A 27,213-nucleotide genomic window follows, 5' to 3' on the forward strand; every position below is an offset into this window, starting at 1 on the left:
CCCATTCTTCAGATCGCCAAATGGTTGCTGTTTCAGATAAGTGCCCCCTTGGGGGATTTTATTGTGTTCTTTTGCTTCTGTATGTTTTTCGAGGTTAATGTTATCCAGGAAAGGCAAGTGCCATTGTGGAAGACAAATTCCACACAATGATAGCCATGATCAGTGTTTATTTTGTTTGAGGTCTGCTCACGACTAAGGTTTGTGCGATTTGTCAGGCTTTTGTCCCTAAGACGTTCCACAGTCGTCTTTTTGCCCTGAACATTTACCTCGAGAATCAAAGACTAAAGCAACTAGTGCTTCCAGTAGAGGGTATGTCGGGTCTGTCCGCTGAGCTTTCAAAGAAGAAGGTAAAAAAGATTAGGCCTGAATCTTTGACTGTGCCTCTGAATCTGGACATCCCTCTTGAGGCTAGTCGAAGGCCTGGAGGTCCATATGGTGGTTGGTTCTCTTCCTGCAGTGGGCACTAGTTCAGAGGCCACTAGGGAGAGTACCACGAGCATGTCTGTAGAGGTTTCGCAGACATCTGTTCAGGGTGGTAAGAGGGAACCGTGGCTCACTTCTTTGGATGTCCCTCACAGTACTTCTTCTTGCTTAGGTGCTGAAGACAGTCTGATGTCTGTGCCAGATACTAGGTCTATGTTGGCTACTTCATCCCAGTGTAGAGTAGATCCTCCTCTTAAAAAGAAACAAAAAACAAAAACCTGTTTCTTCTTCACAGGATCCTTCCTCGGACTGGCAGGCTTTCTCTCAGGGAATTCTTAATGATTTTCTAGACTTAAGACTTTCCTCTGCTTTACCTCCTACTCCAGACTCCTCCTCCTTTGCTTAGGACTTGTGTTGGAACAGGAACTCTACCTGAAGACGAGGTTTCATCTTAAGATGAGTCCCTTGCTTACCCAGCAGAAATAGGTTTTCCCTTGGGTTATGCTTCCTGTGAAGTAGAATCAAATGGTGGTGACTCCCCTGAGGAAGATATCTCTTTTAGAGAGAGAATTTTCAGAATGAGAATTTTTTTTTAAATGGGAAAGTTCCCAAGTTTCAAAAGTACAGAAGTAGTACTATGACCTCTTACAGATGGACTCCCTCTTCCCCTTCTGCTATTCCACCCTTGTTGTCTGCCTTCCAGGATGCTTTCCTATCAGCTTCTAAAAGCCCTGACTCACAACCTCCTGCCCCAGAAAAGCCGGATAGGTTTTTCAATGTCCCAGAGGACACCAAATATATTTTCAAATGTCTTCCTGCAGATCCTGCTGTGATCTCAGTGTCTGTTGATAGGCCTTCCAGGTTTCTGCCTTCTACTTCTCTACTTCCTTCTGATAAAACAGTAAGATGATGGAGATGCTAGGTTAAAAAAAAAGTCTACACATCATCTACTTTGGCCTTCAGGACCATTAACTGCCAAACTCGTATGTCTAAGTATGTTTTGGCCCTGCATTCCCAAGCTTCACAGCTGCTGACAGACCTTCCAGATTCTGCAGCCAAGGCACAACATTCTTCACTTTTGATAGCCTCTTTCCAAGTTACTCTTCAGTCCATAAAGTACAGTTATGGTGCAGCTGAGGTGTCTGCCAGATCAGCTGCATTGGAGTCTGTCCTTAGGACATATTCTTAGCTAAGATTTTAGCCCTTGCCTGATATCAAGGCAAAACTTATGGATATACCTCTTAACAATTCTGCCCATGTTGGTGCTAATGCTGCTGCCCTTTTCAAATCCACTCAAGAAAAAGGAAGAACTCCAGGAATGTAAGCACATTTTTTGTGTCCCCAGTTCCTAAGTATCATAGGAATTACCCTTCCAAACTACATTTTGCGAGGAAGAACACCTGTACTTCTCCTTTCTCTTCCTGAACTGAACCAGCCACTGCTCAAAAGCCTCCCTTTCCTGACAAACCAGGTAGTTTGTAACTACCTGCCAAGACTCTCCAGTATTCCTCTTTCTCAGTGCCTTTCTCACTTTCTTTTTGCATGGACAAACATAACCACAGACAAATGATTCCTTTCTGTTTTCCAAAATGGTTACCACGTGGTTTGGAAATCTATCCCTCCTTTTATGGGCATCCCTCAACCCCCTCAAGACCAGCTTCTTCATTTCCCTCAGGTGCTTCGAAACCTGACCTCGCAGGGGACCATTCAGGAAGCTTCCTCTCTACAAAGAGGAAAAGAGTTTTATTCCAGGATTTTTCTAGTCCCAGAAAAGATGGTCCATGGAGACCATCTTAGACCTGTCTCAACTCAACCTTTTTCTACAGGTTCCCATCTTCAGGATACTCACCTTCCAAACTTTGTTCCCTCTCATAACTATGTCAGGCTTTCCTGGTTTATCTAGATAGCAAAGATGCATATCTTCATATTCCAGTTCACCCTCTGTTCAGGAAAGTCTTATGCTTTTTTGTTGCTTCATCTCGTTTTCAGTTTTGGGCTCTGCCCTTTGGGCTCTCCATGGCTCCAAGGGTATTCACAAAATGCTTGGCTCCTGTCATTGCCTTTTGCAGACTTCACAGAATTCTCATTTAACCTTAGCTGGACAACCTGATTTTTCAAGCAAAACCTTCAGACACTCTGCTAAGGAATCTTCAAACCACCATCTCCTTACTCCAAAGCCTGGAGTTCACTGTCAGCTACAAGTTCTCCCTTAACCCTTTTCAGGATAAGGTTTTCCTGGGTTGCATGATAATGAAGGTTTTTCTCCCCTGCAATAAATGCAGTCTCTTCTGACCTATTTTCAACAGTTGCTCCCTCTAACATCATTGACAGCCAGAGTGTTTCTCAGAATACTAAGGTTCATGGCATCTGTTATCCCCATTTTACCCTTAGTCAGATCTCACGTGTGAAAACTCCAGTAGTACCTGAAATCTATTTGGTCCCAGCATGCTGATCCTCTGGAGTTTGTTCTCCCTTGTATGAAGAATTACAGTGGTGGATTCAACAAATATCTCTGAGTCCAGGCCTTCCTCTACAGCCACCTCATCCTGCGCAGGAGCAGATACAGATACTTCATACCCGGGGTGGGAATGTTATTGGGAAACTTAAATGGTCAAGGCCTGTGGTCTCCCTCTATAAGGAAACATGTCAGCCAGAAAGTGATGATGATGGTTTTGATTCTTGCTATACATGCTTTCCACTTTTCTCTTAATCCAGGTCCCCTGAAACTGTTCACAGACAACACCACAGTCCTTTGGTATGTAAACAAGTGGGGGGAGGGGGAAAGTCATACCTGCTTTGCAGGCTTTGCCCTTCAGGCTTGGCAGATTGCTTCTCAAGCAAATGTCAGTTTAGTCACTGTTTACATTCTTTCAGCTCAAAATGTTCTGGCAGACACTTTAAGCAGGTCCATGACACAAGCTCACAAATGGATGCTTCACATGGATGTGTTTCTGGACATTCTCCACTGGTTGGGTACTCCTCATAGATCTGTTTGCTTCCCACTTGAACAGACAACTTCCAAAGTTTTGTGCCAAAGTCCCAGGTGCTCTGGCATGGAAGGTGGACGCCCTCTCATTCTCATCGAAGGGGATATTTCTTTATGCATTAACCCCCTTCCCACTATTTCAGAAAGTTCTGCTGAAAATTTAGCAGGGCAAACCAAAAATCTTGTGGTGACCCCATTTTGGCCAAGACAGCACTGGTTCTCTCTTTTTCTGTAACTAGCCAAGGGCAGACATCACAAGTTACCTCACAAGGTGGATCTTCTCTCACAACACAAGGGATCTTTTATTTACCCACATCTATCAACCCTAAACCTGACTGTGGGTGATAGGCTTCTGATCCCTTTTCAACACCTTTTTTTCTGAGGACATGCTTCTAGTCCTGAAGGAGGCCAGGGAACATAATACTTGGAGAGCCTACTTATCCAAATGGAAGAGGTTCTACATCTGGTGTCTTAAGAAACAGCTAGATCCATTTTCAGTGGATAATTCCCCTAATCCTGTCTTATTTGTGTGAGCTGCTTAAAGCTGGAGTGGTTTATTCTTCTGTTAAGGCCCACTTATCTGCCATTTCTGCTTCTATCTCCACCTTTAGCTTACATGCTAGAGGTTAAGCTTTTTATTAAGGTTATCCTTCATATCAGACCTCCCTGGAAATGTGTTCCTTCTCCCTGTGATTTTAATTTTGTACTGGAAAAACTTACTCTGGCTCCCTTTGAGCATGCAGTCTCAGTTTCTTTGAAGCATTGCACATGGAAGACTGTTTTAGTGGTAGCCATCACTTCTGCTGGAAGAGTCTCTGAACTTCAAGCCTTAATGGTTTCTCAACCTTTTCTCATTTTCCACAAGGATAGGTCTGTCCACACCAACCCCTCATTCTTGTATAAAGTGGTTAATGATTTGTCCCTTAACCAGTCTATTCATTTACCTACTTTCTTTCCTTCCCCTCACAATTCTAGTGAAAGGGTGCTGCATAACCTTGATGTACATTGACAACTCGGATTTTACCTAGACAAGACCAAATCCATTAGGAAATCAGAGCAACTGTTTGTTTCCTTTTGTTCCATGGCACTGGAAAAGCCTGTTTCTAAACAGACTACTTATACTTGGATCTCTAAGGCCATTTCCTTATGTTATGTTTTCCATATAAATATCTCTTCCTCAGTAAAAGCTCATTCCACTAGGGCTGTAGTTTCATCTGGGGCCTTCTTCAAAGGTTGGGACACTGCCTCTATTTTGGAGGCAGCTTACATGGTCTTCTGTCCACACTTTGACCAAGCATTAGCACATGGATACCATCTCCAGATCCAGAGCAGGTTTTGCCAGGGTAGTCCTGCATGGTTTCATGGAGGCTTCCTCTGCTCCATCCTCCCTTTCCCTTATGAGCTTTGGCACTCTCCTTCATGTTATGAATACTGCAACATGGGAATAGAAGGACACACAATAGTTATGTAAAATCTTACCATAACCGTAGATGACCTTCTCTTCCATGTTGCAATATTTTATCCCACCCTCCTTCACCCTTGGTTCATGCTTATCTTTGGATGATATTTTGCTTTTACTTCATATCCTTGGGCTGACTGGAGCATTCATTTCAGAGGATGGAATGTGTAGACGTCACTTTTATGGCCTACGTCAGCTGATTGCCTATGTGCAGCATCGTCTGTACCTTGCAGTAGTTTAAATCTTTTGTATACTGGCTGGATGTTCAGGTCCCCTAAGCGGGGAATCCCTCATGATGTTCTTCATCTCACATTGCTGCAGTCCTTACACTTGGGTAGTCCGCTGTCCTCGGTCGGCCCGACTATCAAAGTATAAGGCTGACGTCGGTCAAGGCGCATTTGACTGACATCAGGACGTCAGGGTACAAATGCGCATGACCGACGTCATATCCTCAGTCTTTTTTGCCGCATGGTCCGATGCAGAAGCAGCTTTGCAAGTGCCGGTTGGCGTTCTGACATTTTTCGATTCCGGAGTTTCAGACCGACTCAAAGTTGGCTAAGTACCCCGTTGGGGAATATTTTAGTTTTTTCTTGCCTCAGTGGTTTACCGGATGTCAGAAAAAGTGAATAATTGTATTTCTTGTGGGAAACAGATACCGCATAGAGATTATCATACTTTGTGTATTCCTTGTTTAGGGCCTGAGCACGACGTTGTTGGGTGCCGCTCTTGTGCTAGATTCAATAAGCGCACTATAAAGAGAAGGTTAGATTGTGCCAGGTTAGTCTTCGGGAAGCGGTGCAATTATAAAATGCCGTCGGATGCTCCGGCCGCTTCTCAAGAAGCGCAAGGACAAAGCAGTTAAGCCTAGGCTAGAAGAACCGTCCGTACCGGACGCTGGTTCTTTAGAGGTGTCGGTGGAGCCGGTGGTTCCACCGGAGGTTTCTTTGGGTTCCCAGGGAGAGACTTTGTTGTTGCAGGATGTGGCCTCTCAGGAGGCAGGTCAGGCTGAAGGGGCTTCTCAGGCTACTATACTACCCTCTCTTCCTAAGGTGGTTAGGCCCTCTCCTTCTGTTTCCAAGGCTTCTCCCAGAGGCAGGCCAGGTTTAGCTTCAGTTGGTGTCACCCCTAGTTCTTCTGGAACTGTGCCCAAGAAGCATATGCTTAAAATGGCAGAAGATTTGATTACTTTGATTAGGGGTTCCTTGCCCCCTCCTGATAAGAGGCCTAGGGTGGAGCCTGAGTTAGGGAGTTTTGAGCAGGCTTCGAATGTTTCAGAGTCTTCGGCTGAAGACTTGCAGGAGTATTCTCCTTATTCTGATTCTGAGGTGGATGATTCTACTCCTTCTGCTTCTCCTCCTGAGGATTTTTTTCAGAAACTCTTCATTCCATGAGGGAACATTTTAAGTGGCAAGGTCAGCACTTCTCTGATTCCAGGAAAAGGCTTAGGGAATTTTGTTTTACCCCAGCATAGGCCTTTGGCTATACCTCCTGTTTTGGATGTGGTGGAAGATGTTTTTTCAGAGGCTTCTCTTAATCCTGATTCTTTGCCTCCTGCTCCTGTTAAACCGGATAGGTATTACAGGGTGCCTGAAGCTCATAAGTATCTTTTAAGAGTCCTAGGGCGGACCCAGAAACTGTTAGTCAGGGGCCTAAAGGTGTTAAGGCTTCTGTGGTCAAGAATCCGGTTCCTTCTGATAAAGAGGCCAGGGCTTTGGATAGATGGGGAAAGAAAGTTTATACTTCCTCCACTCTAGCTATGAGGGCTTTGAATTGCCAGTTTCACATGTTGAAATACCAAAATTATCTCCTTTCACAATTGAAGTCTAAGGTTGATGCTCTGGCGGAAGGTATTGATTGTAAAGAGTTGCAAGATTTAGTACATGTTTCTGAACAGGTGGGTAAGCATTCTTTGCAATGTGGTTTTGATGCTGTACAGGCCTCGTCTAGGGTGGCTGCCACTGGGTCAGTTATTCGCAGGCACGCCTGGCTGAGGGATCAGAATTTATCTGACCATGTTAAAACAAGGATTTTAGATGCTCCTTTACAATCTGATGTGTTGTTTGGTTCTCCTGTTGAGTCAGTTTTAAAGAAAATGGAAGACAAGGCTAAGTCTATGCAGACTGTTAAAGATTTTGCAGGTTCAGCCTCCAAAGTTTAGTAGAAATTGGCCTGCTAAGGGGTGGACGATCCTTCTTATGATTCCCAGTCTAGGGGTAGAGCTAGACGTGGTAGGGGCAGAGCTCAGGGCTCTTTCAGGCCTAGAACAGGGAGTTCTCCTGCACAGTCTTCGGGTGAGGGCAGGGTTCAGTCCTTTCGTAAACAGACCCAATGACCTACCTTTTCAGCTGCCAGAGCCTTCTCGTCTGGCAGCACCTTTGGGAGGAAGGTTGGCACTTTTCAAAGAAAATTGGAGTTTAATTACCCAAGACAGATGGGTATTGGATATCATACACCACGGTTACAGGTTTTATTTCCATACCTTGCCTCCTTTCAAAGGCATGCCAGACGTTCCTCCTCCACAAAGAATAGAGGCTTACAAGCAAATTTCTCTGTTACTCCAAATATGGGCCATTCAGCCGGTCCCTATGCCAGAGGTGGGCCTAGGATTTTATTCTCGCCTGTTCCTAGTACCAAAGAAAGGGAACACGTGGAGACCAATTTTGGACCTATCTATCCTCAACACTTATCTGGACATTCCCAAGTTCAAAATGTTGACGTTACAGCAGCTTTTACCTCTGCTGGGCAAAGATCATTGGATGGTAACTTTAGATCTCAAGGAGGCTTATCTTCATGTTCCTATCAGACTGAGTTGCAGGAAGTATCTGCTTTCGAGCTGGGACTTCTCATTATCAGTTCTCTGCATTGCCCTTTGGCTTATCTACTGCCCAGAGTGTTCACGAAAGTTCTGGCTCCAGTGATAGCTTTCCTCAGGTTAAAAGGAATACAGATTTATCCTTACTTGGACGATTGCCTGATTCTGGCTCAAGGAAAGGACGAACTTCTTCATCATCTACACTATGTGATAGCAGTGCTAAGATGCCTGGGGTATTCTGTGAACGAAATAAAGTCCAGTCTAGTACCCTCTCAGGACATGTGCTTTCTGGGTGTGAGACTGAATACAGCATCCCAGATGGCCTTTTTGACCCCGGACAAACAAAAGAATCTTTCCCTTTATTTTCATCAGTTGTCTCATCTGTCCAGGCTGACTGCAAGGACAGTCCTTCAAGCCTTGGGGTTCATGGCATCTTGTATTCTGGTGCTTCCCAATGCCAAACTGCATATGAGGAAGCTGCAATAGTATCTCAAAAATGTATGGACACAGCACTGCCAGGATTTGGACACTGTCATTCAAATAATACCTTGCATTCAAAAGGAATTTTTGTGGTGGGCTCAGGAATGTCACCTAAACAAGGGACTCTCTGTGACCCGGCCAGGGGCGAGTCAGATTCTAACGACAGATGCCTCAGACATAGCTTGGGGAGCTCATCTGAATGGAAAGTGGATACAAGACAAGTGGCCTGCCAGACTACAGCATCTACATATCAACTTGAAAGAGATGTTAGCAGTCCAGTTTGCATTAATAGCTTTCAAGGATTTACTTCTTCCAGGGCAGGTGTTGATTCTAACAGACAACACAACTGTCATGTGGTACATCAACAAGCAAGGCGGAACACATTCTTATCCCTATGCAAACAAGCAATGATTTTGTGGGAGACTGCTCTCAGTTTACAGCTAAATCTTCAGGCAAGGTTTCTGCCAGGAGCACAGAACTCCTTAGCAGATGTGTTGAGCAGACAAATTATGGATCCCCACGAGTGGAAATTGGATCCTCATGTATTTCAGAAATTGACAGTGTCATGGGGAACTCCAGACATAGATCTGTTCGCTTCTCCACTAAACCACCAGCTGCCAAAGTTTTGCACAAAAGGTTTCATCCCACAGCTTGGAAAGTGGATGCTCTTTCTTTCAATTGGAGCAATCTTCATGTGTATGCCTTTCCACCTCTGCCTCTCCTCCCAAAGGTACTACTAAAGGCCAGACAAGACAAGCCAAGGATGATTTTGATAGCTCCAGATTGGCCTCGACAGCATTGGTACCCATTACTGAGAAGCCTGGTACGGAAGCCTCCATGGCCTTTACCTTCGATTCCACACCTGTTGTCTCAGGAGGACAGTCATTTGCTCAATGTCAAGCTTCACTCTCTGCACCTGACACTTCCACAGCAAGTTTTGAATGTTATTTTGGAAGCTAGAAGGCCTAGTACAAGGAAAGTGTACGCAGATAAATGGAAGAGATTTTTATTTTGGAGTGCAGCAAAGGATTTTGATGTTTCTGAGCCTAATTTAAGTGTGGCTCTTCAATATCTTACTGAGTTACTGGACAAAGGTTTGTCCTTCTCTTCTATTAAGGTTCATGCTGCAGCAATTTCAGCTCACTATGATTGTGACCCACCATTGTTTTCTCATCCTTTGTTCAAGCAATTTCTTAGAGGGGCAAAGAATATAAGACCCCCACGAAGAGCTCCTACGCCTGCTTGGGATCTCAATTTTGTGTTGGAGAAACTCACTCTACAACCTTTTGAGCCTGCAGCTACTGCTGAGTTAAAGTTTTTATCATGGAAGACTGCTTTTTTGTTGGCTATTACCTCTGCAAGAAGGGTTTCTGAGTTACAGGCCCTTATGGCGGTTGAGCCTTCCTTAATTTTCCATAAGGATAGGGTATCTTTACGTACTAATCCTTCCTTTATGCCTAAAGTGGTTTCTAGTGTGGCTTTAAACCAAACTATTCATTTGCCTACTTTTTATGCAAATCCCCAAAATAAAGGGGAAAAGATTTTGCACACTTTAGATGTACACAGGCAGTTGCGATATTATTTGGACAGAATTAAGGGGTTCAGGCAGTCTCAGCAGTTATTTGTTTCTTTTGCTTTGAGTTCTCAGGGCAAGCCTGTGTCAAAACAAACTATTTCTAAGTGGATTGGGTTTTGCATTGCTTTCTGTTATTCCCATCATGGCAAGGAAATTCCAGCTGGGATTAGGCCTCATTCCACTAGGGCTACTGCCACTTGACAGCTTTTTGAGGGGGGTGGCAACTAAGGATATTTTGGAGGCAGCTACTTGGAGTTCAGTGCATACTTTCTCTAGGCATTATCACCTTCCACTTTACTCTAAATCCAGGGCTGGTTTTGCCACTGCTGTTTTGCAGGGCATTTTGGCAGCTCCTGCTTCCTTATAGTTTAGCCATCCTCCCTTACCTCTGCTTTGGGATTCTACCCAAGTGTAAGGACTGCAGCAATGTGAGATGAAGAACATAGTACAGTTTTGTACCTACCATAAATGTAGATGTTCGAAGATCCACATTGCTGCAGTCCAATTTACCCTCCCTCCTTCACCTCTTGGAGGCGGTTGTGTGGGTTGGGTTGTAAATAGTGTATATTGTATATATTGTACATATTAGTGCTAGGATGGTTGGTTGTTGGTTTGCTGTCTTTTGGTTTTGACCTTTATTTCTAGGGTCTTCTGACATCTGGGGCAAGAAAAGACTGAGGATATGACGTCGGTCATGCGCATTTGTACCCTGACGTCCTGATGTCAGTCAAATGCGCCTTGACCGACGTCAGCCTTATACTTTGATAGTCGGGCCGACCGAGGACAGCGGACTACCCAAGTGTAAGGACTGCAGCAATGTGGATCTTCGAACATCTAAATTTATGGTAGGTACAAAACTGTACTTTATGAATACTGCAACATGGAAAAGAAGGGCATCTATCGTTATGGTAAGATTTTACACAAGTATTCTTTCTCTCTTGCATACATTGCAGCCTTTTCTTGCCTTATCTCTATTCCCCTTCCAGGTGTGAAAAGTAACATGCATGCTTTCAGTAAGTATTAACTTCTAGCCTTAAGAAAAACTGCTCTGGTTACAGTAAAATTAAATTAAATTGTCTGCTGTTACATTTAATGTGTATAACTGTTAACCTCTAACACTTTCTGACTTCATTTATTTTCACTGACTTACTTGCCAACGTCTCTTTAAATGTTAATTATGTTTTGTCTTGTAGACTTCACTTAGAACACACTGTTCAGACCTCTCATGATTAATTGCTTGTACCTGCAGGATCATTATCTGTACCTCTAACTAAAAACAGGTGTTAATGGTAAAAAAGACAGCTAGTAACTTTGCAAGTGCAAGAAATAACTTTTGTTTTCAAACTTTTTATCATTTTCTCTTGTTTTGAAGCCTATTTACTTAAAATAGTATTGCCTGTGGATATCTTCTTCTACAGAAACATGAAATTATTTTTTTTCATTCTGCATGTGTTATTATCAGTACACTGTTTACATTCACCAGATCACATTTTATTAACTTTAATTTGCTTCTTTCCAGCATTCTGCCTTGTTACAGTGCAAGGCCTTGGATACATTACAATAAAAGATACTTTAACATTACTAGCATAATATCTGTCACTGACAACCCCAAGTCACATTTTAAAATACCATTGACTGCACACTGTGCAAACATGCTTTATAATATAACGTGCAATTCGCATCACTAAATAGTTTTACAAATAATAATAAAACTTGTTTTACTTGCATTTATTTTCAGTCTCTTCTTAAGCATAAATGACATAAAGCAAGTTTTGCTTTTGTAGTTCTTCCATTTTAATGTTGTTAACAACTTCCATGCTTTTCAACCAGTTCTTACAAAACCACATTTCAGATGTCTAATCTTATGTAAAATGAGACTGTTGATTTATAGTTCCCCCATTTATTTTCTAATTTCACATTGCTGCTGGTCTTCTTGTTTGCATCTCCCAGTAGTAGTCTCTGGTTTAAGCCCATGGTACTTCTGATTCATGTACTCGTCTGTTTTTTTCTCTCTCTCTCTCGCAAAGAAATTATCTTTGAATGAATGGAAAATGTTTCACTGGCACTGTATCTCTCTCTGAGCTTTGTTTTTTGAATGAGAAGCAGATTACCCCCTCTGTTTAATTGCTTGCTCGCTCTTAGTTGCTTGAATGTTGTAATTTCCTCCTTGGCTTGTTCTGCATCCAAAAATATATTTGACCCAGAAAAAAATGTTCTGAAGGGAGTTGGATATATAACAACTTGAATCATACACCTATCTCTCAACACTGCGGATTGCTGCAGTAAAGTTGCTTCTCTTCTCCCTATGTACAGTGAATAATGATTTTCTGTAAACAGACTGCTGTCCCTAGTTTTTCATTGTTTTCCCTTCCACCACAGGTTTGGCCATTGCCGCTATTTTTGCTGGTTTGATTTCATCTTTATTGCTATAGGTCCCTTCTGCTTTCTCATGGTCAGATATGGAGCATGTACATGATAATTGTCAAAGTAAACTTTACTGACATTTAGAAATCACACAAGTGCAAAAACTGAACGAAATTCCTTGTCTCCAGACTCAATGTGCAGACAACATATAGACTATTTTCACAAACATTTACACATGTAACGCCTCGCTATTACATCAGAGACATGCAGGTAGACAGACTAATATTGCACATAAGTAGAACACATTTTAACACTTTTCGAAGTGAACACTTACATGCGTGAGACTTTAGTATTGCACAGGTACTTGGTACATGATGTACCCTCAATAATCAGTTCTTGCTGAATAGCACCACTCTGGTTACTTATTTGCTCTTTCATAAAATGAATGCAGTCTGTTCCTTGCATTTTCTCTTGTATAGCAAAAACAGCTCCACTCAAGAAGCCTAATGGTCTGCGAGTCTTCCCTTCATTTCAGCTTTGATTTCTGCAGTTTTATTTGCTTAACTGAATAGCTTATTAAAGCCTTTTCTATTTTCAAGCTTTTTTATTTGGCTTTATGTATATCTCCAGTGTTCTCACTTCCTTTAAACACCTCTGAGTGCATTTGATTTTTTTCCTTGAGATCACTAGAAGTTATTTCCTGTACTAGAGATGAAACTTGAAATGATTTTTGCTGAACAGCTACAATATTCTTCTCCATTGTCTGGTTGATTTTCTCGTATGCTGTCCGATTATTTTTTTTTTCTTTGCTGACACTGTAATCAACTGCCTGTAACTAAATTATACCCAAATGTATAACTTCCACTGATTTTTTTAACGTCTTCTCAATTTTCACGCTGTGAGAGTTGTAATCAACCTCCTGCTCAGTGTGTAGTCATCTGGGAATGCATTTGACCCTGGATTTTTATTGACAGTTGCATTGTACCTTTCTTAGGTGTGCCAGAGTAGGAGGAAAGACCAGTTGTCTTTATTCTACTTTCCTGATTAAAGAACCTGTCCCTCATGAAGCAAACAGTATCTTAATGGTTGTTCACTTGATAGTGATCTGTACCCAAGAAGCTAGTAGACCTTTAGTCAGTATGGTTAAAAGGCTTTCCACATGCTGGAAGGTTGATGTTTTTTATGTTCTTTTCAAAGATACGTTCAGTGATATTTGGTGTATGTATATATATATATATATATATATATATATATATATATATATATATGTTGTTGTGTCTTTCGGCTTTTCCCGGTTAGGGGTCGCCACAGCGGAACTCCGGTCCGCTAATGATTGGCAGTAGATTTTTACATGCCGAGTTGCCAGCTGTGACGCACAACCTTCAACGAAGGTGCACCCATTCACTCATGTCTCCACGCAGAAGACGCTCTAGCTGAGAATCGAACCGGACAGCGTCTCTGAGGCGACAGTGCTACCGCAGCACCACCACCGTATATATATATATATATATATATATATATATATATATATATATATGTGTATGTATATATATATATATATATATATATATATATATATATATATATATATATATATATATTGATTCCATACATTTGGTCGAATTACACTTTGATACCAGGCATTGCACTTCATTGAAAGTTCACTTGACTGAAAGCTCACTTGGTCGAAGTTCATTTGGTCAAAAATGGAATATAGCCTCTGTCCTACTGCAGTGCAACCCTGGAGTGAGAATATTAAATAAGGGGGGGTACGCCCCCCCACATAATTTTAATGTATTCACTATTATACGAAGGTATATCCATTAGAAATGCATTGCTGTATATATATATATATATATATATATATCTTTAGTAAAAACTATTGGCATAATGTGAGGGGCTATGCCCCCCACACCCCACTTATTAAATATTCTCACTCCAGGGTTGCACTGCAGTGGGGCAGGGGCTGTATTCCATTTTCGACCAAGTCAACTTCGACCAAGTGAGCTTTCAGTGAAGTGAAATGCCTGGAATCATTTTCGACTAAGTGTAATTCGACCAAATGTATGGAATCCATATATACATATGTATTTATATATGGCCATCTAGTTTTCACTATACACCTTCAACAAACACTCTACCTTTAAAATGCTCAGCAGGAGTGTAGTTGCCCTGCACTGAATTCCCTTTGCTTCTGTTTTGCACACTTTATAGACAGCCCCTTATAGTATAATTGACATGCTAGTCTTACCATATCAGATGTTCATCGTGTTACCCTGCTGCAGTCATCACACTTGGGGGTTATCCTGCCGTCAGGCGGTCCCGCAGTCGGCCGGAATTCCAAAGTCTTGGTCTGGCATCGGTTGCTGTCGCTTCTTCCCTGACGTCAGTGCGCCAGGGGTATATATAATGCATCCAACGCCATTTTCTTCTGTCTTTCTTGCCGCGCGGTGCCCGAAGCAGAAGCAGTTCGCAAGTGCCGGTTGGCCGACTCCTGAGATTTTCGAAGTCGAATTTCAGATCCAAAGTCTTCAATAAAGCTAAGTACCCCGTTGGGTAAACTTTTCTTGCCTCAGACCGATGTCAGAAAAAGTTAACAATTGTATTTCTTGTGGGAAGCAAATACCTCATAAGCATTTTCATTCTTACTGCATACCTTGCCTAGGCCCAGACCAAGACGTCACTGGTTGTCGTTTTTGTGCTAGGTTTAATAAGCGTACTATAAAAAGACGCTTTGATTTCGCACAACACTACTTCCGTAGAAAATTTAACTACACTATGCCGTCGGAGCAACCGACTACCGGCATGCACAAAAAACGCAAGGACAAGGACAGGCAGCCTAGACCCAAGCCAGACTCTGAGGCCTCGGCTGGTCCGGTCTCCGGTTCACCGGTCTTCAGTGAGGCTCCGACACAGCCCCTGACTACCGCAGATCTGGAACCCGAGACCGCTTCGGAGCTTTTGGCAGAGAGTACTAGGCCGACGCAGCCATTTTGTTTACCCCCTACCGACGACACTGCTGATAAAGATGTCCGGTGCTGCAGAAACACCTTTGGTTTCTGAAGGCGTCTTCAGACCGACAACGCTCACCATAAAAACGTATCCTAAGACTAAGACTCCTATTAAACCTAAAAAGACTGCACTTCAGTCTCCACCTGAAGGCCTCATGCCCAAGAAACAGATGCTCAAAATGGCTGAAGATTTGATCTCTTTATTCAGGGGTTTCCAACCCCCACCCGACAAAAGGCCTAGACAAGAGGAAGATTACGCCTCCTCTGAACAAGTCTTTATTTCCTCAGACTCCTCTGAGGACCAAGATTACTCCTTCTCCCCTTATGAAGATTATGATGCTGATGATTTTATTCCCTCAGCTTCTCCCCCTGAAGACTACTCCTTTGGAGAAACTTTACACACTATGAGGGAACATTTTCACTGGGAAGGTCAGGACTACTCTGACTCAAAGAAAAGGCTCAGAGAGTTTCTTTTACTCCCCCAGCACAGACCACTTGCCATACCCCCAGTTTTAGACATTGTGGATGATGTTTACTTAGAATCCAGTTTGAACCCAGATTCTCTGCCTCCTGCTCCAGCCAAACCTGACAGATACTATAGAGTGCCTGATTCCCACAAATTCCTTTATAAAAGTCCTGTTGCTGATCCAGAGACTATCTCCCAGGGTCCCAAAGGGGCTAAGGCTTCTATGGCAAAAAATCCTGTACCCTCTGAAAGGGACTCCAGAGCACTAGACAGGTGGGGGAAAAAGGATTACACCTCAGCCACTCTAGCTATGAGGGCACTAAATTGCCAATTTCACATGCTAAAATATCAGCAATTTCTAATGTCTCAGTTAAAACAAAAAATGAGCACACTCCCTCAACAGTCTAAATTGAAAGAAATGCAGGATCTGTTACATGCAATTGAACAGGTGGGCAAACATACTTTACAATGTGGTTTTGATTCTTTGGAGGCTTCCTGCAGAGCGGCTGTCACTGGGTCTGTTATATATAGGCATGCTTGGTTAAAGGAACAAACTCAGCCTGATCATGTTAAAGCAAAGCTTCTGGATGCTCCCTTACAGCAGGATGTTCTTTTTGGAGTTAAAGCAGAAGAAGTCTTAAAGAAAATGGAGGATAAGGCAAAATCTATGCAGACAGTCAAAGAATTTCTGCAGGTACAGCCCCCTTGCTTCAGCAGAAATTGGCCAACAAAAAATTGGTCCTTTCCAGCTACTGACAGACCACAGAGGGGTAAATACAGACGTCCAAGAGGCAGAGGACAACCACAAGCCCAGTACAAACCTCATCAATGGGGCACTGCAACACAGAAGGGAGGAGAAGACAGGTCCCAAACTACCAGAAGGCAAACTCAATGACTTGCACCTCATCTGGCCAAGCAACACTCTCTTGGCAGCCCCCTTGGGAGGAAAACTCGCACTTTTTTCAGACAACTGGCACATTGTCACAAAGGACAAATGGGTCCTAGACATAATTTCACGAGGATACAGATTCCATTTTCACACCTTACCAATGAAAAGAGGAATGCCAAACCTGCCACAAAATCAATGGGCAGAGGCACAAAAACAAATTACAGCTCTCATGGAGATGAGAGCCATTCAACTGGTACCTACTCCAGAGCAAGGCCAAGGATTTTACTCAAGACTCTTTCTAGTTCCCAGAAAGGACAATGCCTGGAGACCAATTCTGGACCTTTCAATTCTAAACCCCTTCTTACAAGTACCCAAATTCAAGATGCTGACACTACAGCAGCTTCTTCCCATGTTGGGCAAGAAAGCATGGCTAGTAACGTTGGACCTCAAGGAGGCATACCTGCATGTCCCTATCAGACAAAGTTGCAGAAGATACCTCCATTTCATTGCAGGTTCAACCCATTACCAATTCTCTGCACTGCCCTTTGACTTATCTACTGCGCCCAGGGTCTTCACAAAATGCCTGGCACCAGTAATTGCATACTGCAGACAAAGAGGAATTCAAATATACCCATACCTGGACGACTGCCTCATCCAAGCAGAAAGCAAGGACACCCTCTTACAACATCTGGCTTATGTAAAACATCTTCTAAGTTGCCTGGGGTACACAGTAAACTAAAAGAAATCAAAACTAGTACCCTCACAAAACATGACATTCCTGGGTGCCAGCTTGAATACAACGGCCCAGAAGGCTTATCTGATGCCAGACAAACAATTACAACTGACTCAATATTTCAAAACAATGGCAACAAAGACCCAACTACCTGCAAGAAAAATTCTGCAGGCCTTGGGCTTCATGGCATCTTGCATACTACTAATACCATTTGCAAAGCTGCATATGAGGAAATTACAGTGGTACCTAAAAAGCGTATGGTCTCAACACAGCCACAGCTTGGACACAATGATATCTCTCATTCCCTGCCTACAACAGGAGTTTCTATGGTGGTCACAGGCATGTCACCTCAACAAGGGTCAGCCTTTCACCTTGCCCCCAGCCAGGCAAACTATGACAACAGATGCATCGGACTACGCCTGGGGGGCACACATTGCAGGACAGTGCGTTCAAGGCGTATGGACTGCAGATCAAAGGAATCTGCACATCAATCAAAAAGAGATGCTAGCTGTACAGAATGCTCTGACAGCCTTCAAGAATCTATTACATCCAGGACAACTTACAATAAGGACTGACAACACCACATTAATGTGGTACATAAACAAACAAGGTGGCACACACTCCTACCCTCTATGCAGGCAAGCAATGACCTTGTGGAACACAGCTCTAGCTTGCAAAGTGGACCTACAAGCGCAGTTCCTGCCAGGGAAACAAAATATTCTGGCAGACAGCCTGAGCAGGAACCTGTCAGACCCACACGAGTGGATGCTAGACACCCAGATATTCAAGATGATTGCAGATGCCTGGGGCTGCCCGGACATAGATCTATTTGCATCCCCCCTCAACTACCAGTTACAGATTTTTTGCAGAAGGACATATCACAAACTAGCATGGAAAGTGGATGCTCTCTCATTCAGTTGGAGGAACCTCTTGGGGTATGCCTTTCCTCCTCTACCTCTTCTTCCACGGGTGTTATTAAAGATAAAGCAGGACAAACCCAAGATGATTTTACTGGCCTCAAATTGGCCTCGTCAATTTTGGTACTCAACACTGATGAATCTATCCCAGGAGCCTCCTTGGATTCTACCTCAAATTCCAAATCTTTTGTCCCAACACCAGGGCCAGGTTCTGCACTGTCATATCAAAACTCTCAGCCTGGCGTATTCAGGGTCTATGATTAATCCTACCCTTCCCAAACAGGTCATGGATGTCATCTTAGAAGCCAGACGGCCTAGCACTAGAAAATCTTATGAAGGTAAATGGAAGATATTTTGCACCTGGATGCATGCTCAGAATTCTGATCCTCTCATTCCTAACATTCCATTGATTTTACATTACCTGACAGACATGTTACATAAGGGTTTATCCTTCTCCTCCATAAAATCATGCCTCAGCTATCTCTGCACATTACAATACAGATCCTCCAATCTTTTCGCATCCACTACTGAAACAATATCTCAAAGGAGCAAAGAATTCAAGGCCCCCTAGGACACCACCCATACCTGCCTGGGACCTCAACTATGTTCTGGAAAAACTTACTCTGCCTCCTTTTGAGCCTGCTGCCACATCTGATATTAAGTATTTATCATGGAAGACAGCTATCCTACTGGCTTTGACTTCAGCCAGGAGAGTCTCGGAGTTACAAGCTCTCATGGCTGGGGAACCTTATATTATTTTTCATCAAGACACGGTCTCTTTAAGTACTAATCCTACTTTCATGCCTAAAGTGGTTTTAAATTAAACTATTCACCTGCCAACCTTTTTCACTAATCCAGAAAATAAGGGGGAAAGGGTCTTGCATTCCTTGGACTTGCACAGGCAGCTTCGTTTTTACCTGGACAGAACCAAGGATATCCGGAAAACAGAGCAATTGTTTGTTTCTTATGCAGCAAATTCCCAAGGCAAAGCTATTTCAAAACAGACCATTTCTAAATGGATTGCTCATGGAATCAGATTTTGTTACTCTCATCATGGAAAGCAAATCCCAAGAAAAATTAGGACTCACTCTACCAGAGCTGCTGCTACTTCAGCAGCCTTTCTCAGGGGAGTACCTACCAAAGATATTTTGGAAGCTGCAACTTGGAGTTCAGTGCATACTTTCTCTAAGCACTATAATCTCCCTCTTTATTCTAAGTCTAGGGCAGGCTTTGCTTCTGCAGTCATGCAGGGCCTTCTAGCCACCCCTTCTACTCTATAACCACCACCCTTTATCTCAGCTTTGGGATTCAACCCTACAGTGATGACTGCAACAGTGAAACACGATGAACATAGTACAGTTGTGTACACTTACCATAAATGTAGATGTTCGAGTGTCTTCACTGTTGCAGTCTAGGTTACCCACCCTCCTGTCCCCTCTTATACTTTTATTAGTGTGGTTTCCTACTTCACCCTTCTTCTGAGGTGTATTTGCTACAGGGTATGGGGTTTGTTGTATGTTACATTTTTGTTTTACTATTAGCCTTCACTTTTGGGCACCTGACATCTGGGGCAAGAAAAACTGGAGAACATGGCGTCGGCTGGCAGCTTTGTACTCCTGGTGCTCTGACGTCAGGGAGCATGACTGAACAGCCGACGCCGGACCCAGACTTTGGGATTCTGGCCAACCGAGGGCTGCCTGCCGGCAAGAAGAACCCTACGGTGATGACTGCAACAGTGAAGACACTCTAACATCTACATTTATGGTAAGTGTACACAACTGTACTTTCCAGCTGAAACTGTGAAGGACTGCTTTTTGTACTATGACTTACTCACTTTGAAGACTAAAGGTATTTCTTATATTAGAGGTCTTACATGCTATCACAGATGTCATGAGGCACTGAGTGGGTGTTGTAAATGGTACTAGAAAGTCTTGGACTGAACCTCATCATCACAAACATAGCTGACATTCACTTACATGATTTTCTATGCTTTCATCTTGTACAAAAATGTTGTTGAAAAGCTTGAGGGAGGCACTAGAATTGGACGGTGAGTAGGTGGGGGTAATAATGACTGACATGTTTACAGTGTGCATCATGATACTTAATTCCAGCTCCCATTTTTATAGGTGTTATGTAATTACATTTCTCTTGTAGCTTATTCGATTCAGGGCCAGACGGTTCAGATTATAAGTCCAACAAGTGAGTCGCATCAGCAAGTAGTGGCAGTGGGACAACCACTTGCTATTCAACCTCAAGGAACTGTTATGGTAAAGTTCTAAAATTGTCTTTCTTTTCTTATTTATTCAAGAATGCTGGATTCTGAAAAAAATTATTCTCCTCTGTTTCTACTTTGTCTAGTTAACAGCAAAAAATATTCAGTGTATGAGAACACTACTGAATTTAGCTCATTGTCATGGAGCAGTTCTTGGGACGTCCTGGCAACTAGTCCTAGCGACCCTGCAGGTATGTTTTACTGTTAGATAATGCTACACAAGATTACTGAAGATTTGTTCATACTCCTAGATACTGAAAAAAATTAAGCAAAAGTCAAGTTCATGAAACAAAATATAGCCAGTGCTTTACAGTGGTAGGTTATTCTGGCATATTAAGAAACTAAATATATGCATCACCAGAAAACATAAGGTCATTTTTGTTGTCAGTTGATGTCAGCCAGGTATTTTTAAATTTCTTTAAAAGATTCAGAATGTTTAGCAGTAAACATGAGGGTTTTTTTGGTCCCCTCATACTTCGTGTTTACCTGCCCAGCCTCCAATACCCAGTGTCCACATTGTGTCTACCAGCTACTCTCCAACCCCCTGCGCCCACCCCAGGTTTATTCTCTTATCCTGAAGGTGTCCTGAAGGCTAAATTCATCTGTGCTTTCATCTTGGGGGGCTCTTATAACTGCCACTTCCTTTCCCTGCCCCCCATGGCTCGTTAACTAAGTCTAAGGGCAACTTCCCTGTTTTAACTATGCCTGTTCTTAAAGAGCATATCAATGAGCATCTATACACATTGGATGAGCATGCCCATCCCTTCTCTGCTGCTCCATCAGTCACCTGAGCTGCTAATTGAACCCGAGTCGGCTGAGCCATAGTTGGTGCTTTATCCCTCTACACCACTGGAGTGGCCACTAAACATGAGTAATTTGAACCAAGAAAAGATAATGTGGCATACATAGGTCTGAAACTCTTAAGAGGTCAGTGTGGAACATGGACCCTAACAATGTGTGACAGTCAAAATGTGGAACACACTAGGAGACTGGAGACTGTAAAGTGGTGGCAGGGGAAAGTGTAGTTAGGCAGCATAGGATGGTGGTTTGTAGTATGACATTGGTGATCAAGAAGAGGAAGATGAGTGTGAGTGCAGCACTAAGGATCAAATGGTGGAAATTGAAAAAGGGTAATTGTGAGGTGGAGTTCAGGGAAGAGTTAAGACAGGCTCTGGGTGACAGTGAAGAGTTACCGAATAGCTGGGTAACTAGTTCAGGGAAGAGTTAAGACAGGCTCTGGGTGACAGTGAAGAGTTACCGAATAGCTGGGTAACTACAGCAGAGCTAGTAAGAGAAATGGCTAGAAAGGTGCTTGGTGTGACATCTGGAAAGATTAAGGAGGACAAGGAGACCTGGTGGTGGAATGAAGAAGTACAGGAGAGTATACAGAGAAAGAGGTTGGCGAAGAAGAAGTGGGATTGTCAGATAGATGAAGAAAGTAGACAAAGGTATAAGGAGATGAGGTGCATGGCAAAGAGAGAGGTGGCGAAGGCTAAGGATAAGGCGTATGAAGAGTTGTATGAAAGGTTGGACACTAAGGAGGGAGAAAAGGACCTGTACCGATTGGCTAGACAGAGGGACCGAACTAGTAAAGATGTGCTGCAGGTAAGGGTGATAAAGGATAATGAGGGAAATGTACTGACAAGCGAGGAGAGTGTATTGAGCAGATGGAAAGAGTACTTTGAGGGGCTGATGAATGAAGAGAATGAGAGGGAGAAGAAGTTTGGATGATGTGTGGCTAGTGAATCATGAAGTGCAGTGGATTAGCAAGGAGGAAGTAAGGGTAGCTATTAAGAGGATGAAGAATGGAAAGGCTGTTGGTCCAGATGACGTACCTGTGGAAGCATGGAGGTGTTTAGGTGAAATGGCAGTGGAGTTTTTAACTAGATTGTTTAATGAAATCTTGGAAAGTGAGAGGATGCCTGAGGAATGGAAAAAAAGTGTTTGGTACCGATTTTTAAGAATAAGGGTTATGTGCAGAGCTGTATTAACTACAGAGGGATTAAACTTGATCAGTCACAGCATGAAGTTATGGGAAAGAGTAGCGGAAGCTAGGTTAAGAAGGGAGGTGATGATTAGTGATCAGCAGTATGGTTTCATGCCAGGAAAGAGCACTACAGATGCAATGCTTGCTCTGAGAGTGTTGATGGAGAAGTACAGAGAAGGTCAGAAGGAGTTACATTGTGTCTTTGTGGACTTAGAGAAAGCATATGACAGGGTGCCTAGAGAGGAGTTGTGGTATTGTATGAGGAAGTCAGGAGTGTCAGAGAAGTATGTAAGAGTGGTGCAGGATATGTACGAGGGTAGTGTGACAGCAGTGAGGTCTGCAGTTGGGAGTGACTGATGCGCTTAAGGTGGAGGTGGGATTACATCAAGGATCAGCTCTGAGCCCTTTCTTATTTTCAATGGTGATGGACAGGTTGACCGATGAGATCAGACAGGAGTCCCCGTGGACTATGATGTTTGCAGATGACATTGTGATCTGAAGTGAGAGTAGGGAACAGCTGGAGGAGACCCTGGAGAGGTGGAGATATGCTCTAGAGAGAAGAAGAATGAAGGTCAGCAGGACTAAGACAGAATATGTGTGTGTGAATGAGAGGGAGGATAGAGGAATGGTGAGGGATGTAGGGAGAAGAGGTGGCGAAGGTGGATGAGTTTAAATACTTGGGATCAACAGTTCAGAGTAATGGTGAATGTGGAAGAGAGGATAAGAAGAGAATACAGGCAGGATGGAGTGGGTGGAGAAGAGTGTCAGAAGTGATTTGTGACAGGCGGGTACCAGTAAGAGTGAAAGGGAAGGTCTACAAGAGGGTAGTGAGACCAGCTATGTTATATGGGCTGGAGACAGTGGCATTGACAAAAAAGCAGGAGTCAGTGCTTGACGTGGCAGAGTTGAAGATGTTAAGATTTGCACTGGGTGTGACGAGGATGGACAGGATTAGGAATAAGTATATTAGAGGGTCAGCCCAGGTTGGAAGGTTTGGAGACAAAGCCAGAGAGGCAAGATTATGTTGGTTTGGACATGTGCTGAGGAGGGATGCAGAGTATATTGGGAAAAAGATGCTAAGGATGAAGCTGCCAGGTAACAGGAAAAGAGGAAGGCCTAAGATAAGGTTTATGGATGTGGTGAGAGAGGACATGCAGGTGGTTGGTGTGACAGAGCAAGATGCAGAGGACAGAAAGAAATGGAAACAGTTGATCCGCTGTGGCGACCCCTAACAGGCGCAGCTGAAAGAAGAAGAAGACACTATTTTTACACTGCACAAAAATGCACCATTTCCTTGAAGCCTGATCAAATCTGAGCAGAATTAGGGACAAATCCAGAATTAATAAGGGACACTTAAAATATTTCTACTATTACCTTGATACATTGACACAATAAGAGAATGTGAATTAATACACATTTTCTAATATAACAGAAGTTTATAATTCTAATTCTTGTCATTTAAGTGTAATTCACCATCTTTTCTCCAAAAGTCACCAGTTTTAGGAGGGATTAAAAGGTACAGAGGTAATATTGGAGTCAAACTCAAGGACTGGTCAATGCATAAATAAAATAAGGAAAGTAAAGTGAATAATAAAATGCTGATACTTTAACTTTTACAGACAGACCCTTCTCCTGTGTGAGCCGTGGAGTGTACACATTTATCCACTTATCTCTGCCCAGTTAAGGAAACAAATCAGCTGCAGCTCCAACAGAAGTCCACAAACCCTCAACTGTAAGCAGTCAAGACAGCCTGATGTGTTTCTGTGTAATAAAGCATCTAAACGAAGTACCGCGCCTGCTTGTCATCTATGTTAGAGAGGGATGATGAGCGACATGGTGTCAGAAGAGGCATGTCTGAAAAGGGTATGGTGTCAAGGGAAGCATGACCAAAATGACTTGTTGCCAGAAAGAGCTCCAGTTTCTGAGTTTGCAAGGCACCTGGTTGGTACTGGAGAGATATACAGGAGTGGATTATCACTACTGCATGTATAATTCGCAAAACTGGTCAGAAATGAATTTCAGATGTTAAAAGTTGCTCTAATAATTTCTTATTTGCAAAATATGAAACAAAGAATACAAAACGCTCTAAACATTATTTAAATAAACCACTATGTCCAATATTGATACAAATATTCAAATTACTACTGAAAATGTTTGAAATAAAGTCAGAATTGCATAAAATGAATAAAATAAAAGGCAACAACTGCATTTTTGCTAAGGACATTTTTCATGTTAATTAAAGATATCCGAGTTATCAGAAGTATGTAAAGTGTTCGCTTGCTTGTCCAATATTACAGTAAAGTTATTTCGCAAAATACAGCCATTTCAGAGAATATTTCGCAAAGTACAGTGTTTCGAAGAGTTCATTGTGCATTTGAATGTTATTATAAACTCGTAACGGTTTGTTTGTACTTAATTACAAGGGCCATATTATCAGTGTCTTTGTGCATACTTTGTGGGCATGGCTAATTGGTTTTGAAAACCCAGTGCACTTGTATTTGACAATAAAATTGCAGAGAACTGGAGAGTTTTTGAGCAAGAGTATGACTTTTCATGCAGCCCGCATTTTCTGTTAAAATTGACCATACAAAGGCATTTATTCTGCTTAATTTAACTGGGTTAGAAGCTATTGAAAGGGAGTGTTCATTTGTGTATGCACCTGTTGCGTTTGCAGGAGATGGGGAAAACAGTCATATCGTTGTACTGGCTGAGTAAAGAGGACCCTGAGTGCTTAGAACGTAAATTTAGAGAACTGTGTAATGGCCAGACAAAACAGTACAATGGAAAGGCACTTATTTTACACAAGGAATCAAAAGCCTGATGAAACTTTTGCAGCATATATAACTGACATGAGGAATAAGGCTAAAATGTGTAGATTTGGTGATGTAAGATATGAGTTTATAAAAGACAGACTTGTGGGTGGTATTAGAGATGATGCTGTGAGAAAGATTTTGCTTTGTGACATTGATTTAACTTTAAATAAGGCCACTGACATTTGTCAGATATACAGGCTCATAAAAAAGCACACAAATATGCTTGCAAATGACAGATGCATGCTTCCAGTAACTTCTAGAGCTCATTTGTTAGTATGCAGCATGTGGTTAAAAGAAACCGGCCCAAGCACATGGCAGTAACTGTAGCCCCTGTAGCACTCACTGGTAAACCCCAGAGCTTTCCAGCAAATTCCAGAGTTCGCACAGTCTCAGTGAAGCATAAGAGTGAGTTAGCAAACTCAAAAGATGGGCCCCCACCCAGTTTCATTGCCAACTGACGTAATTGTTGTGGAAATCATGAATCTAAAAGGGAAAAATGTTAGGGTTTCCCACAAATGCAATAAGTGGAATCATTTCAAAAGGTTTTGTAAACCAAAAGGCCCACATTCTTTCATTAAAAGGGAACATTTTAAGAGAAGAGTTGATCAATAAGAAAACTGCAACCCTACTCTCTGTGAAGATGGTGTGTCAGTGCAGTAGATTTAAGGGCAAAGAATGAAGTATTCTGTACTGCTCGGTTAAATGGAAAACCCATAGACCTCAAAGATGACACAGGTTCCAAGTGCAGTGTTATGTTATCAGAAACATTTGCTAGTGTGTGTTATAGTGAAAGGCTTGATTTGGCAAAGTGTGTGAAGCTTGTTGTGTATAGTGATGAAGAAATTTAGACTAAAGGCTCAGTAGTGCTTTCATGTTACTCTGCTGGGAGATGTTATGACTTGTTATTTTATGTGGTTAAGAGGCACGTCCAGTCATTATTAGGGTTCAGAGACAGTTTGAAAATCGCACTGCTTTCATTTAACAAGGAAGTCCATCATGTTAGCTTAAAAGACCACTGCTCTAATTTCGCCCAGTATATATTTTCTACCTATGCTGTTCTTTTTGCAGACAAACTAGGGAAGCTTCCAGATGTGTACTTCATGAAGTTAGACTCTGATGTCAATCCAGATGTTTTTTGTGTTTCACTATTTCAGTCATCACGTTTGGGTTATCCCTGCCAGGGTTGCTGTCGCTTCAGGACTGACGTCAGGTCATCAGTAGTATAAAGTAAGGCACCGGACACCATTACATCAGTCTTTCTTGCTGTGGAGCCCAAAGCAGAAACAGTTCGTACAAGTGCCGGTTGGCCACTACCTGAGTTTCGTCTACCGAATTGAAGTTGAAGTCTTCTAAAGCTAAGTACCCCGTTGGGGATCCTTTTTTGTTGCACTAGCAGATGTCAGAAAAAGTTAATAATTGTCTTGTTTGTGGAAAGCAAATACCACACTGAGACTTCGATTCTTACTGCGTCATTTGTTTAGGCCCAGACCACGACATCCCCCATTGTCGCTTCTGTGCTTTGTTCAGTGCCAGAATCGGGCCCTTATTGTAGCCAGATATTTTCGCTTACAGTCCTCGAATTCCGATATGGCTTTGGTAAGCCATCTGACAGCAGATCTTCCAAAAAAAAAACATAAGGATAAAGACAGAGACAGACCACACAGGTCCAAACCTACCGATGGTGCTTCCATTAAACTAGTCAATTCTCTGGTCCTCAGTGAGGCGCTTTCGCAGCCCCTGATGCCCGCTATTGTTGATTCGCAGGCCAGTATCGAGACCCTTTTGGAGTCCAGTATGCCGCAAAACTCTTCTTCGACTAAGGATCCTGTGGTCGTCTCTACCTCAGATGAGTCTGCAGCTGCTGAGCAAGCACTGGCTTCCGAGGAAGTCCTTCGCACTACCGATTCTCAACACAAACCAACGTCTTCTTTCGCAACTACTGTTCTTTCAAAAACAACCGAGTTTCTAAGGCCCAGGGTACGAACCACACCTAAGAAACCGATGACCCACTCGCAGGTGCCTGCT

The 27,213-nt window shown here is 42.7% G+C and overlaps 1 protein-coding gene across 1 annotated transcript in view; it reads left to right on the top strand.

Annotated features, from left to right (window-relative positions):
• Window positions 1-27,213, top strand: part of MON2 (MON2 homolog, regulator of endosome-to-Golgi trafficking) — a gene marked incomplete in the record, with an annotated part of 2,751,369 nt that overhangs the window by 1,492,326 nt on the left and 1,231,830 nt on the right. The window contains 2 exon segments of the mRNA XM_044088289.1: window positions 20,271-20,383; window positions 20,475-20,579. Coding sequence (XP_043944224.1) covers window positions 20,271-20,383; window positions 20,475-20,579 — 218 coding nt within the window.

The sequence above is a fragment of the Protopterus annectens genome, chromosome 11.part0, assembly GCF_019279795.1.
Source record: "Protopterus annectens isolate FY-2018-M chromosome 11.part0, PAN1.0, whole genome shotgun sequence".
NCBI lineage: Eukaryota > Metazoa > Chordata > Ceratodontiformes > Protopteridae > Protopterus > Protopterus annectens.